The sequence below is a fragment of the Chrysochloris asiatica genome, unplaced genomic scaffold (assembly GCF_000296735.1).
Source record: "Chrysochloris asiatica unplaced genomic scaffold, ChrAsi1.0 scaffold00042, whole genome shotgun sequence".
NCBI classification, from domain to species: Eukaryota; Metazoa; Chordata; class Mammalia; order Afrosoricida; family Chrysochloridae; genus Chrysochloris; species Chrysochloris asiatica.
This window is the reverse complement of record NW_006408560.1, coordinates 17,140,889-17,155,837: the sequence shown is the minus strand read 5'-3', so window position 1 is coordinate 17,155,837 and position 14,949 is coordinate 17,140,889. Positions and strand designations below refer to the sequence as shown.

The 14,949-nt window shown below is 40.9% G+C and overlaps 1 protein-coding gene across 1 annotated transcript in view; it reads left to right on the top strand.

The window, feature by feature from the left end:
* The first annotated feature begins 753 nt into the window (after positions 1-753).
* The window catches only part of FCRL1 (Fc receptor-like 1), a 24,113-nt gene continuing 9,917 nt past the window's right edge, over positions 754-14,949 (top strand). The window contains exons 1-7 of the mRNA XM_006861741.1: positions 754-784; positions 5,699-5,719; positions 7,265-7,534; positions 9,817-10,104; positions 10,269-10,547; positions 10,855-10,971; positions 12,489-12,516. Coding sequence (XP_006861803.1) covers positions 754-784; positions 5,699-5,719; positions 7,265-7,534; positions 9,817-10,104; positions 10,269-10,547; positions 10,855-10,971; positions 12,489-12,516 — 1,034 coding nt within the window. The remainder of the gene's footprint in view (positions 785-5,698; positions 5,720-7,264; positions 7,535-9,816; positions 10,105-10,268; positions 10,548-10,854; positions 10,972-12,488; positions 12,517-14,949) is intronic.

Sequence of the window (14,949 nt, the reverse complement as noted above, 5' to 3'; positions counted from 1 at the left end):
ATGACATGAAGCTAGAGTGCTCCTTGGAGGCCAGGATGGCCAAATTTCATGTTTTCATACTTCAGACATATTGTCAGGAGGGAGCAGTCATCATGTTGGTAATGTGGAGGGTCAGAGAAAAAGAGGAAGACCCCAGTGAGCTGGATTGGCAAACTAGCATCTTCAATGTGCTCTAGCATGGCAACAATTGTGAGGTTGGCCCCGGACTGGGCAGTGTTTCATTCTGTTGTGAATAGGGTTGCTATGAGTTGGTACTAATTTGATGGCATCTAACGACAACAATCTAAAAACTAACCTGAGAAGTATAGTGGGTTACACATTGGGTTGCTAACTGAAAGGTCAGCTGTTGAAATGTATGATTTTTCTCTTGTAAAGATTTACAACTTCAGAAACTCTATACTGGGTCACTATGGGTCAGAATTAACTCCATGGTACACACTACCATAAGTAGGAGCATTTAAAATTACTTCAGACTCCACAGGAAAGAAACAAGTGTTTAATCTTTGGCCATTTTTACATTTCTCAGTGAAAAATGTGGTGTCTTCTAATCCCCTGTGTAAGACTATACCTTTGCATACAGTGTGCTGGCCATACTTCTCTTCTTCCTCCATCTATTTTTGTAAATCTGTGCTGAAGGGTAATTTCCTATCCTTACTTCCTCAAACCTCTGACAATCTTCTGCCTCTTGAATCAGAGGTAAATTCTCCATTTGATTAGAGAACATCTCTGGTTACAGTTCCTGACCTGGTCCTCATGTTGCTGAGACTCCTGCTGTTGATCTGTGGTGAGTACGACAACTCAAAATAGAGTAGAGGATCTTGTCACTTCCTGGAGACTTCACTTCCTGAAGAGACATGGGAACTACTCAGGGCTAAGTCTCTGCCTGGAGATGCTCAGAGATGCGCAGCCGCTCACTTTCAACTGGGAGCTCAGAGTCAGGAAGATATTGGAAAAGTCAGATTTTTAAAGAAAACTCTCATTTCAAGTGTTGTCACATAGGAAGTATTCGCTGTCTATGTCTTTCCTTCCATTACTCAATTCTGTCCTTGCTCCTATTTCAGCACTCATACATATAATTCAGGTTACAAATTGGCTGCTCATTTCTTTACCCTTTTTGCTATCAATATTATTTCCCTTTACTCCTCCTTGCACCCCACTCCTATTGTCAAACTCTAAAACACATCACCACCAAACTGTGCCACTTCCAAAATCGTGGTTTCAACAGCCACACTTCTCATGTCTTACTCTCTTAAATTTATCATGTCTTCAGCTTCTCAAGGTCATTTTTCATTGCCAATTCTTCCCCTCCATGCCCTTACTCCTCACAGTACTGAGCTCAGATTCTCTTATCCAACACTTCCTGGGATACACCCTCATCTCTCTTCCTATGTAACATTTACCCAATTAACAGTTCTCTGAATGTTTCTCACTTTTGCCGGAGCAGCTGAATATGACTTAGATAAAAGGCATAATTGTGCTGGTTTTTCTCACTTAAAATGTATACCCCAACTTTTAAGTGAGCCATCATCAGTGTTAGGCAAGCCTACTGTACTTTCATAGCTCATAGTCTCCTAACTGTGATGTGTACCCTTCCATACATTTTCCTTTCCCCTCAAACTCTCTCTCTTACTCTCAATTTATGGCCTGCTTAATACAACTCGATGGCACTTAACAACAACAACAACAACAATATGTCTCTGGGAAAATAGAAGCAACCAGAAGACATTTCACCATCTTCTTCCTATTGGCAGATCTACCAACCCAGCCACATACTTTGCTTTCCCCTGTCATGAATATATTGTGCATTCTCCAAGTCCTGGCAGTACAGTGGGTCAAGTGTTTGGTTGCTAACCAAAAAGTTGGTAGTTGGAACCCACCAGCTGCTCCATAGGAGAAAAAGGGGACACTCTGTTTTTATAAAGATTTATAGACTAGGAAACTCTAGGGCAACCATGGTCTCCTTCATCTACTGCATCATTTCTTTGACTCCCTTTACAAAGTTTTCAGGGAGTATCCTTTCTTTTAAAAATTCATTTTAGTTTGTTTATATCTTCTGTGGATTTTAACAAATGTTTAGAGATAATGTAATCATCAGGACAATTAACATATAGAATATTTTCATCACTTCAAAAAGCCCCTCATGCTCTCATTTAAATTTTTCCGCATCCCTAACCTCTGGTAACTGCTAAACTGTTTTAAGTTCCTATAGTTTTTTTTGTTTTCCCTCATTCTTTATTGAACCCATTCCAATCAATATTTCATCCCCATGCACTATTGAGACTGTTCTTGCTAATATTATCAACCACCTCCATGTTGCTGCTCCCAGAGATCAATTTTCATTTTACTAAACCTCTCAGGGCATTTGACATAGTTGAACACTTCTTCTTGAAACATGTTTTCACCTGACTTCCGGAACACCATGCTCTGCTGGTTATCTTGTTAACTCACTATCTGCTGGTCCTCAGTCTTCTTTTATGCATTTGCATCCTTTTACAAACTTCTCCAAGGTTGGTACCTTGATTTATCTTCTCTATTCATACACACTTGCCCAAGAAACATATCTGGTCACTTATGTACCACTTTAAGTGTGCACTGATGTTAGTTCTTCAGATTTGAACATGTTTCCTCTCCTTTGAACCTGTTTCATATACTCAACTCTCATTCAGGTGTATAAGAAGTATCTTAAATTCAACATATCCAAACATCTTTTGATTTTGTATCTGCACCACCACCACTCAAAACTTAAATTATTTCTCCTCATGATTTCTATATTTCAGTAAATGTTAGCACGATTTATTCAGTTGCTATAACCAAACATTTAGGAGTCATACGTAATTCCTCTTTTCCTTTACACTTCATATCTGATTCATAAGCAAACTCTAATAATTTTATCTTCCAAATTTATACTGAAACTGGCCACTGAACATCATCAGTGCTTCCTAATCTGAAGCACCCTAGTCTCTCTTCTAGACTAAACTCCTCTACTAATATTCATCCTGCTTCTGTTGCTCATCTATAGTTGGTTCTTCTCACAGAATAAAAGTGATCTTACACAAGTGCAAATTGAATCAGAACTTCCATGGCTCCCTATCACATCTAGAATGAAATCCAATTATCATCACGTCCACAAAGCACCCTCAGCCTAGTTCTCACACAATAGTATTTACCACAATCCATAGCCCCCACAACCCCACAGTCAAGCCCAAGAACACGTCCTTCCTCTTATTCTTTCTCATTCCCTCGTCAAAGCCTTTTCATTTATATGCTCTTTGCTGAACATTCAGAAGAGTCACTGAATGTTTCTCATTTCAGTATCTACTCAAGTGGCATTGTTCTAAATAGTTATGACTATTGTCAGCTACTCTGTAGCTTATTTCATTGCTTTATTTTTCTTGTAGTACTGACTACTCTCTGAAATCTCTGCTACTTGATTGGCTCTCTCCCTACTCTAATGTAAATCCTTTGGTGGCAGACTGTTATTCATGTTCACTCTTGTAACCCCAGTGCTGCCCACAATGCCTAGCATATAGTAAGCACTCAAAAATATTTGTTGAATGAATGAATAAACAAAATGTGATTTTTATGTTAGCTATTGCTCCCTCCTCTCTGTCTGAAGAACTAATTATTTTCATAAACATTTAATCTAAAATGTTAAGTATCTCAAACTAAACATGAACAAAAAGAGAAATAATGATAGTGCCCCAATACCCACTACCACCAAATCAGTTCTGATTCATAGCACTCTGTACAGAGTTCCCAAAGCTGTAAATGTTTACGGGAGCAGAAAGCCTCATCTTTCTCTCAAGGAGTAACTGGTGGGTTTGAACTGCCTGAGTTGAGGTTGTTCAGTGTTTATCCTATAGCATCACCAGGGCTATTTAAATAATAGTAGTTGTTGTTAGGAGTCTTGGTGTGGTGTTGTGGGTTAATGCGCCAGATTGCAAAGCCATTTGAACTGCAAGGTCGGCAGTTCAAGCTCACCAGCTGCTCCTTGGAAACCCTATACAGGGTTGCTATGGGTCAGAATTGACTCGACGGCACTTCACAACAACAAGAAGAAGTTGTTGTTAATTGTCATCGAGTCAGTTCTCACTCACAGTGGCCCTCTATAGGGTTTCCAAGGAGCAGCTGGTGGTTAGCAATCCAGTTCTTGTCCTACAGTGCCACATCAGGAAGCAATATGAGATCACTATGAGTCAGTACTGACTCAATGGCACCTAACAACGACATCTAAATTTCAGGCACTATTCTAAGTACAAAGAGCTCTGGTAGTGTAGTGGTTATGAATCAGGCTGCCAATCTGAAGGTCAGCAGTTCGAAACTACCAGCGGTTCCGCGGAAGAAAGATGAGGCCTTCTGCTCTCATAAAGATTTACAGCCTTGGAAACACTGTGCAGGGTAACTATGAGTAGGAACCGACTCCGCAGTACTCAACAACAACAACAACATTCTAAGCACTTTAAGGAGCTCTGGTAGTGTAGTGGTTACGAGTCTGGTTGCTAACCTCAAGGTCAGCAGTTTGAAACTACCAGCCATTCCACAGGACAAAGATGAGGCTTTCTGTTCCTGTAAAGATTTATAGCCTCGAAGACCCTATGTGGGGTTGCTATGAGTTGAAACCGACTTTACTGCACATAACTACCACTACCATTCTAAGTACTTTATAAGTATTATCTTATGTAATTCTCACAAAAACTCTGTGAGGTAGGTACTATTATTTTCTCCATTTTACAAAGAAGGAAACTAAAGTACAGAGAGGTAAAGCATTTTTCTCAATGATGTAAAATTTGTAAGAAAAAGAAGCTGTATACAATTCTATACCATCTGGCTATTTGGTGTTGTTTTTCTAGTTGGTTTTGAGTGATAACAACCCTGTGTAAGGTTTCCAAGGAGCTGCTGGTGGGTTTGAATCTCCTACCTTATGGTTAACTGTATAGTGCTTATCCTACAGCACCATACCACTAGTCCATAGAACATGCATTTTCCCACAAATTTTCTCCTCTTTATCAGTATGTCAAAATGTTGTTGTTGTTAAGTGCCACTGAGTTGGCTCCAACCCATAGTGGCCCTGTATAGGATTTCTAAGGAGCATCTGGTGAGCTTGAACCACCAGCCTTGTAGTTCAAACTAACTTTGGTGCATTAACCCATAGCACCACACCAAAATACTATGGCCCAATTTTCTTCTCTGGTCTCTAAACCTGAATTGTGATCTGAATTTGGTAAATGAAGGGTCATCATTACTTTGAGGATGACCTCTCCACTCTTCTCATCTGACTGTTGTTACCATGAGTAATGCATCTTGAGCTGATCATGGAGACTTTTGAGGGGGGGGGGAAAGCTGGAAGTTAGGGACTTGAAGAAGGGAGCTGTTCAGTGTTTAAAAGGGAAGGCACCATTTCCTAATCACAGCTGAGTGAAATGATTGCAAAATATTTTACAATCATATAAAAAGAGTCATGTGTTGTTTTATGGGGAGGGGCTTTGTGAATCGTGTGGAATATGAGGAAAGAATAAGAGGAAAAGAGAGAAGGAACAGTGAAGGGAACAAGAAGGGAGAGGCAAGAAGAGAAGAGAAAATTTGAGGAAGGAAGGTAGAGACAAGGGAGGACAAGAGGGAAGAAGGATGGATTTTTGAATAAACTTTGCATGTTTGGGATTTGCTGCTGTCTACTGATTTTTGCTTTATTTTCTCCCAGCTTCACTCTGTGAACGAATTGGTGAGTTGCACTTCCCTATCTTCTTCATGGTCCACGGGCGCCTTGTCATTTGAGTCAGCAGAGGAGACTTGTAGACCTGGGTAGACCCTGCACATCCAAGTTACACGCTGATGACATTGCTGCGGTTCCCTGGGGCCTGGGCTGCTCTGTTCACATCAGTCTGTACACTTGATATGCACCTGCTCAGCCAGCTGGTGAACACGTCTTTCTCGAGTCTCTCAAGATCACAGTCTTATATCTGAGAAACTTGCTGGCGTGGGGAAAGAGATACATGTGTACAAGGAAGGCAGAGGGTGCTGAAGATTAATACTTGAGAATCTCTATCCTCCCAAGTTCAGAGACACTAAACTGGGTTCTCCCCTGCTGGGTGTTCCATTAGGGGTGATGGAGGAAATGCCAGACACCTACAAGAAATAACTCAGTCCATAGGATAAAAGAAGTAGGAAATGCCAGACGCCTACAAGAAATAACTCAGTCCACAGGATAAAAGAAGCAGTGCTGTCTCCTTCTGCCTCTAGCCTTAGGTAGTAGCACCAACTGCTTATCATCAAGGTTTTCTCTCTCAGACCATGGTTAATGTAAGCTAGTTTCACTCTGTTAAGGATTCAAAGTCCTGCGTTACCCAGGTGAGGATATGCCTCTTCCCCCTAATCTTTTACTAAGGTATATTCACATCTAATAAATTTGACAATCATTTCTTATACATAAAATACCACAGAACTAAAAAAGGTAATCCTGTAATTTTAAGACAGAAGGAAAGCAGACCCTCAAGCCTGTCGAAAGAGAATCTCGGAGCAAACTCAGTCTTCTGAGTTCCTCACATGCTTGTGTGTTTATTCTAGCCCTGCTATAACTCCTTAAAGCCACATGCCTAAATACAGCCTAAAGAGCAATCAAATTTGCATTGAGGATGAAGACAAAAAGTTACTGTTACCAAGTGTTTGACATCTGTCTCTGCAGTTTGGGAATAATCTGAAACAAGCGCTGAGCTGCAAGTCGCTAGATCCTTGCTGTTCACCCTGTCCTGGTTCTTACCTCCTGCTCTTCTAAGCTCTATTCTGAGGAGGAAGTTAAAAACAAGAGAAAGCACAAACATTTCTGTGGCGTTGACTCCAATTTATGGTAACCCTGTGTGTGTCAGAGTGGAACTGCTCCATAGGGTTCTTAAGGCTGTTATCTTTCAGAAGTAAATTACCAGGCCTTTTTTCAAGATGCCTCTGAGTGGATTTGAACCACCAACATTTCAGTTAGCAACTGAATATTTAACTATTTGTGCCATCCAGCTGCAGGAACTGATTAAGTTAAAGGTAAAGGAGATGCTGCTACACAGGGGCAGGAGGGGAGGGAAGGAGGGTGAACAGAGTGGGTTTATGGCAAAGGAAAGCCCACAGGTCACTCAGAGGTCCATATGAGAGAGAGGTAGTCTGTGTATCCATCTGACTGGTTCTTTGAATTCTGTTTGCAAGTGCTCAGAACACAAAGTGCCTCACACAAGGAACTCTTAATCTCATTGTGTTGGAATGTGTGTTTCATTTTCCCCTCTAGAGTTGTTTCTGAAACCCAGTCCCTCTTCGCCCATAGAAGGAAACTCAATGACCCTGACATGTGAGTTTCAACGCCCTCCACAGGCATCAGATATCCAGTTTCAGTTCTGCTTCTTCAGAGATGGCGAAACCTTGGGATCAGCCTGGAACAGTGTCCCAGAACTCCAGCTTCTCCCCATGTGGACTGAAGACTCAGGATTTTATTGGTGTGAGGCAAAGACAGTGAAAACCAGAATTACACGGAGCAGGATGATACAGATAAACGTGCAGAGTGAGTGCAAATGGGGCCAGTTTGCTAGGGTGGACTGAGAAGGGAAGTGGTATGAGGCCAGTGGCCACCCATCCCTATCTGCCATATTCTGCTCCCATGGGAATAGGAGCTAGTCTAGAGATGTGTGGGAACCTTTCTATCAGATCTGTCTTAGATTCCCAGTGATGTTATAATATAAATAGCGTAAATGAGTAGCTCTAGCAAACACATTTTTTTGTTCTTACAGTTAGATTAGAAGTCCAAATGGCTCTGGGGGAGATGGGGAGTGTGGGAGAAATCCTATCTTTCAGAATTCCTTGGTGGCAGCTCTCTTCCCCCATTTGTGCTTACTTGTCTCTGTGTCCAAGCTGTTCTTTCTATCTTTCAGAAAAAATAAGGTTAAGGAAAAAAACCATGGAGTCCTGATGTGGCACTGTAGGATAAGCACTGTGCTGCTAACCAAAATGTCGGTGGTTCAAACCCTCCACCTGCTCCTCAGAACTGTGAGGAGGAACTTAACAATAAGGCACACTCTACATTGACACAGCTCATTACCACAACAAATAACCCTATTCCCCAAAGGAATTTCATCCACAGGTATAGGAGTCAAGACTACAAAACATATATTTTGGAGATACAAATCCGTAATAGAAGCCTTAAGAGACGTTCCTTTATCCTTGCTGTTCCCAAATAAGAATATTTTGGGAACACTGTGTGTGAGGACATGGTTGCAAAATTTATACACATATGGCCCCTGTCTATAAGAACTTGATATTTAGCCAGCACTCTGAATTGTTGGGGGAAGCTATGTGGGGCTATATTGCATAAAAAGAGTTCTGATATTGTACTGGTTGGGAGTTGGGCTGCTAACCTTAGTAGGCAGTTGGAAACTACCAGTCTTTCCATAGAAGAAAGATGAGGCTTTCTGCTCCTATAAAGATTTACAGCCTCAGGAACCCTATGCAGGTTCGCTATGAGTCGGTACACCACCACCACTGCCATATTGTACAAGGTTGATTTATTAGTAGAGGCTTCAGAGAAAAGAGAAATCTGACTGAGGTAGTAAGTTTTGTGGAATAAGAATATATAATTGACTATTAAAAAGGGGTTTATGGGAGAGAAGCTAGAGCTTGATATTGAAAGATCAAAAGAAAAGAGGGATTTTGTGATTTTGAATTGTGTTATTCCATTTCAAGGTGGATATTTCCCAAATTCTCTCCCATTGTCAAACAAAGGCCTACCCACTGTGCCATAAAGCAAATGTCTACTACTTCCAAAAGAATGGACTTTCCTAAAATTACTTAAAATTCAACACTGATGAAATTGGACCAGAACAACAACAAAAAAGCCTAGTTATCTCTGTGAACAGTTAATGCACAGCAGACGCTGTCCTAATGCACCACATACATTGTCGAATCGAATCCTTATCTCCATTTCACAGATGAAAAACTGAGTTCAGAGAAGTTAAGTAAATTGATGAAGGATGCACAACAAGTAAGAGTTGAAATCAGCATTCAAACACAGGAAGTTTGATTTGAAACCAAGACTTGTAAACATCATACCTTGTAACCACCATAGCCGAGGGTTTAGAAGCTCAGAAATGAGCCCGGGTGATCTGATGGTCCCTGTCTACTGTTGTCTGCTCCGATGGGAATAGGAGCTGGTCTAAAGGTGTACCTGAATTTCTCTCTTCATCTGGGTGTCACACTGACCTTGGGAGGGAGGTGATAATGCTACAACCCCAGGGTAAGATTATGGTATCTTTTTTTTTTTACACTTGTTGTTGTTATGTGCTGTGGAGTCGATTCCGACTCATAGCGACCCTGTACAGGGTTTCCAAGGCTGTAAATCTTTACGGGAGCAGAAAAACCTCATCTTTTCCCCACGGAACAGCTGGTAGTTTTGAACTGCTGACTTTGCGGTTCACAGCCCAATTCGTAACCACTATGCTTTTTACACTAGTGCCATGAATTTCAAATATTCAGACACCAGCAGTCCCTTACCCCAACTTACACAACTTTTGTCCCTTTTGTTGTTGTTAAATACTATTGAGTTGGTTCTGACTCATAGCAACCCTGTGCAGGGTTTCCAAGGAGCAGCTGGTGAGTTTCAGCTGCAGTTTCAACTTGTGATTCAAACGACCTTCTGTCCAGGATATTATCCTGCAGCACCACACCAGGATTCCCTTGAAACTCTATGGATCACTGACTTTAGCAGGTCTTTGCTTTCAGCTCTGTCAGCTCTACTCCATCTCCCTGAAATCTTCCCTACTCAGAGACCTATGTCATTTTCTGTTTATACAGGGGTCCCTGTCTCTGATGTGAGCTTGGAGGCACAGCCCTCAGGGGGACAGGTGGTGGAAGGAAAGAAGCTGGTCTTTGTCTGCTCAGTTGCTAAGGGCACAGGAAACATCACTTTCATCTGGTACAAAGGGACCATTGGTTTAAAACTGGGTACAAAGACCCAGCGTTCCTCAACTGCAGAGTTTGAGATCCTTATGGCGAGGGAGAGTGACACTGAACAATATTACTGTGCAGCTGAAAATGGCTATGGCCCCAGAATCAGTGGGCTGGTGAGCATCACTGTCAGAAGTAAGTTCTACTACTCTTCATTTCAACCAGCAAGTCCCAAACTGGGCTCCATGTTCCCCTGGGGCACCCTGAGGAAGTCTAAATGGGACTTAGCCTCTGTGGGAGGAGACTATGAATCTGTTCCATCCTCAGAGACCCCTCTGATAGCCAACTATCTCTGTCAGTTCCAGTGTCTCATCCAGTCCTCATCTTAAGGACTACTGGGGCTCAGGCCATGGTGGGGGACATGGTGGAGCTTCACTGTGAGACCCCAAAAGGCTCTCCTCCGATCCTGTACCAGTTTTACCATAAGGACGTCATCCTGGAAAGCAGTTGGGCCTCTCTTAGAGGAGGAGTATCCTTCAACTTGTCTCTGACAATAGAACATTCTGGAAATTATTTCTGCAAGGCTAGCAATGACCTGGGAATGAAACGTAGTGAGATTGTGTCACTCAACATCACAGGTATGACTCAAACCACTGAACTGTCTTGATCAGGGTTTCTTGCCCAGCTTCCTGAGAAAGTTTTGCTGGTGTTGCCACTGTACTGCTGGTGGGGCTTCTGCAGGTCGTGGTGGTCTGGGCAATGTATCTGGCGGTATGGTGGACCAAAATGCTAAGTGTTTTTCTTCTCCTTTCATCAGTATGATCTGCTGCAAGTTCCTAGGTAAATTAGTGAATTCCTCCTAGGAAAAGCAGAACATGGCTACAACCCACACCCAAGATCTCTGCACTCCAAACCCCAAGTTCATGCATAGGTCTCTTCTCTCAGTGCCTACCGAGAACAGAATGGAACTTCTGACTTCAGGAGTCATTAAGGGGCTGCTTGGCATCCTTGTTCCCTCTACTATGGTCTTACTGTTTTGTTACTGGCTCAAGAGAAAAACAGGTTAGTATTTATAGAGAATGGGGATCTGTTATTGTGGAGTTGTTTTCACTGAAATACACTGGATCTGGGATGTGTATATTGTAAATGACTGTATTTCACTGACCACCCTGCTTACTATTTTGCTGACAACCACCCAGGAAGTAGGAATGACATCTAGTAAAGTAATTTGCTGAATGATGAAATTTACACGGAGGAGATTGTAATCATTGCAGTGAAACTATGAGTGTAAATCTTATGTTCCCCCATGTAAACTATCATTCAGTTCACAATAACAACTTAAAAACAAAAACATCTTCCAATAAATTTTCTAAATAATAATAAAAAAGTAATGTAAAGTCTCAAATAGTTTTCTTTTTCCCAAGTGTTCTTAGTAAATGCTCAATTGATAATGTGTGCTTCTGTGATTTTATTTTTTATATTAAAATACTAAAAAATAATTAATCCTTAGAAGAAAAGTAGGTTCCTAGGGTAGGACATGTTGTTAAGTGCTTGGCTACTAACTGAAAGATTGTCTGTTCAAATTCACCCTGAGGTATTTCAGAAGATAGGCCAGGTGATCTTCTTCTGAAAACCCTATGGTGTGTAGTTCTACTCTACACAAATGGGTTCGCTATGAGTTGGAATCAACTCAACAGCAACTAACAACATCAATAACAGAAGAGAAGTAATGTCAAGAGCTCCAGTTATGTTGACGATCTCCTAGTTCTAGTCAATGCATCAATTATTTTCCTCCTTCCTGACATGCTTATCTGTACATCCTCAGATTCTACTCAGTGCTGAATCTCTCTCACTTTTCAGTTTAATGCCATTTCCTCAAAGATGCTTCACCTGGCCACCAAGCTTATCATGCTATTATTATTATTATTCCAGAGTACCGAATGTTTAGTTCCATGCTCTATCACATTTGGTAGCACATTTTAATTTATATTTGATAATGTAGTGGTTACGATTTGGGCTGCTAACCTCAAGGTCAGCAGCTTAAAACTACAAGCCATTTCACAGGAGAAAGACAAGGCTTTCTATTCCTGTAAAGATTTACAGCCTCAGAAACCCTATACAGGTTCGCTATGATTGGAACCAACTCCACAGCACACAGCCATCACTGCCATTCTCCATGAAGCAAATTGGAAACTGTGCAAGAGAGAACAATGTGAGATTTGCATTTAAGTTTTAAGCTTTTCTGGTATCTTAGGGCATGTAACTCCATCTCAGTGGTAACACCTAACTCCAAGTACCCTTGTCAGGATGTGGTTGCAAAAATAGAATCTAAAATGGCAACAAACTTGGTGGTTTGGAGGCTTAGGTTCACATTCTAGCTCTACTACAAATGAGTTTTGTGGTTTGGAGCCTACTGAACTATTATAGACACAAATATGAAATCTCTGCCTAATAATCACTAATTTCATGCTGGAATCCAGCCACAGAAAGATATATGGAACAAGGTACATGATTAGTGAACACAACTAAGAAAGAAGATTTCTGCCATTCACATGCATGCTTCTTTGTTTAACTTGCAGGAAGAAGATCAGCAAGGGATCCACTCAGGTAACGCCTATGTTTTCTCTGTGTGTGCTTATAATACAGAAGACCAAAATAATTTTTTTAATTGCAGTCCTTTCTTATGAGCTTCTTCTCATACGACATTGCTTATGTCCAACACTGTTACTCCAGAGTTCTTTCACTGATAACTTTGAGCACTCAATTTCTATTCCTCTTTTGCTAGGCTTCATATTTTGACTAATTCATGTAAATTATTTTATCATTCTTCCTAATTTTTCATCTTCATGAGATGTGTTACATGACTTTGATCAGAATCATGTATTCATCCAATTGTTGTTGTTTAATGCTGTCAAGTTGGTTCCAACTCATAGCAACCTATACAGAGAGGGTTTCCAAGGAGTGGCTGGTGAATTTGAATCACTGACTTTGTGGTTCAAACTGACCTTGCAGTCCAGTGCTGATCCTACAGTGATTATTCAACCAACACCTGAAGGTCTATAAGTCATTTTGTTAAGTGTTGAGAAACATGAAAATACAAAAAGATCTTGAGAATATTAAAATATTTTATTATAGATTATATATAGACATGAAGTCATGGTGTGGCACTGTAGGATAAGCACTGGATTGCTGACTTTAAACAAGGTTGGTGGTCCAAACTCACCAGCAGCTCCTCTGAAATCCTGCGCAGGGTTATCATGAATAAGAACTGACTCAACAGCACTTAACAATACAAACAACAAGAAGATATAGACCAGGAGATTTGCCCAGTAACTGGAGAAGGACTTCATGCTTGGTAAAGTAGAGGGTCAGCAAAAAAAGCATGGATTGTCACAGAGGCTGAGGCCTTAGGCTCAAACATGGCAATGACTGTGAAGATGATGCAGGACCACGTAGTGTTTCCGTCTGTTACACATAGGGTCACTCTGAGTTGGAAATGACTTGATGGTGCCTAACACCACAACAAACGGCCACTACTTGTCTGTCAGTTTGTCATACTGTGGTGGCTTGTGAGTTGCTGTGATTCTGAAAGGTATGCCACCGGTAATTTAAATAACCAGCAGGGTCACCCATGGTGGAAAGGTTTCAGATGAGCTTCCAGACAAAGACAGACTAGGAAGAAAAAGTGATGAACTACTTCTGGATCTTTACTCACTGAAAACCTTATGAATAGCAGAAAAACACTGTCAGATATAGGGCCGGAAAATGAGCCCCTCAGGTTGGAGGGCACTCAAAATGTGACTGGGGAAGAGCTGCCTCCTCAAAGTAGAGTTGAACGTGAAAAGAATGGAGTAAAGCTCGTGGAAGAAAAGCCCTTGGGACCTTCATTTGCTGATGGGACACAACTCAAAATGAAGATAAACAGCTGTAAACATCCACCGAAAACTGGAACAAGGAATGTATGAAGTATGAATCTGGGAAAATTGGAAGTTGTCAAAAATGAAATGGAACGCATAAACATCAATATCTTAGGCGTGAGTGAGCTGAAATGGACTGGTATTGGTCATTTTGATTCATGCTTTGCTATGCAGGGAATGACAAATTGAAGAGGAATGGTGTTGCATTCATCATCAAAAAGAACATATACAGATTAGTCATGAAGGTACAACGCTGTCTGTGATAGAATAATATTCATGTGCCTACAGGGAAGCCCTGTTAATACCACTATTATTCAAATTTATGCACCAACCACTAAAGCCAGTGAGGACAAAACAGAAGAATTCTAACAACTTCTTCAATCTGAAATTCATCAAACATGCAATCAAGTTGTATTGATCATTACTGGTGATTGGAATGCAAAAGTTGGGAACAAAGAGGAAGAATCAATAGTTGGAAAATATGGCCTTGATGATAGAAATGATGCTGGAGAACGCATGATAGAATTCTGCTAAACCAATGATTTGTTCATTTCAAATACCTTCTTTAGATAGCATAACAGACAACTATACACATGGACCTCACCAGATGGAAAACATAGAAATAAAATTGACTACATCTGCAGAAAGAGAAGATGGAAAAGTGCCATATCATCAGTGAAAACAAGGCCAGGGGCAGACTGTGGAACAGATCATCAATTACTCATATACAAATTCAAACTGAAGCTGAAGAAAATGAAAACAAGTCCATGAGAGCCAAAATATAACCTTGAATGTTTCCCACCTTAATTTAGAGATCATCTGAAGAACAGATCTGATACATTAAACACTAAAGACTGAGAACCAGAAGAGTTGTGGGATGACATCAAGAACATCATACAGGAAGAAAGCCAAAAGTCATTGAGAAGACAAGAAAGAAGGAAAAGATCAAAATGGATGTCTGAAGAGACACTGAAACTTGCTCTGCAGCGTAGAGATGCTAAAGCAAATGGAAAAAATGAGGAGGTCCAAGAGCTGGACAGAAAATTTCAAAGATCAGCTCGAGAAGATAAAGCTAAATATTACAATAAAACGTGCAAAGATCTGGAACCAGAATACCAAAAAG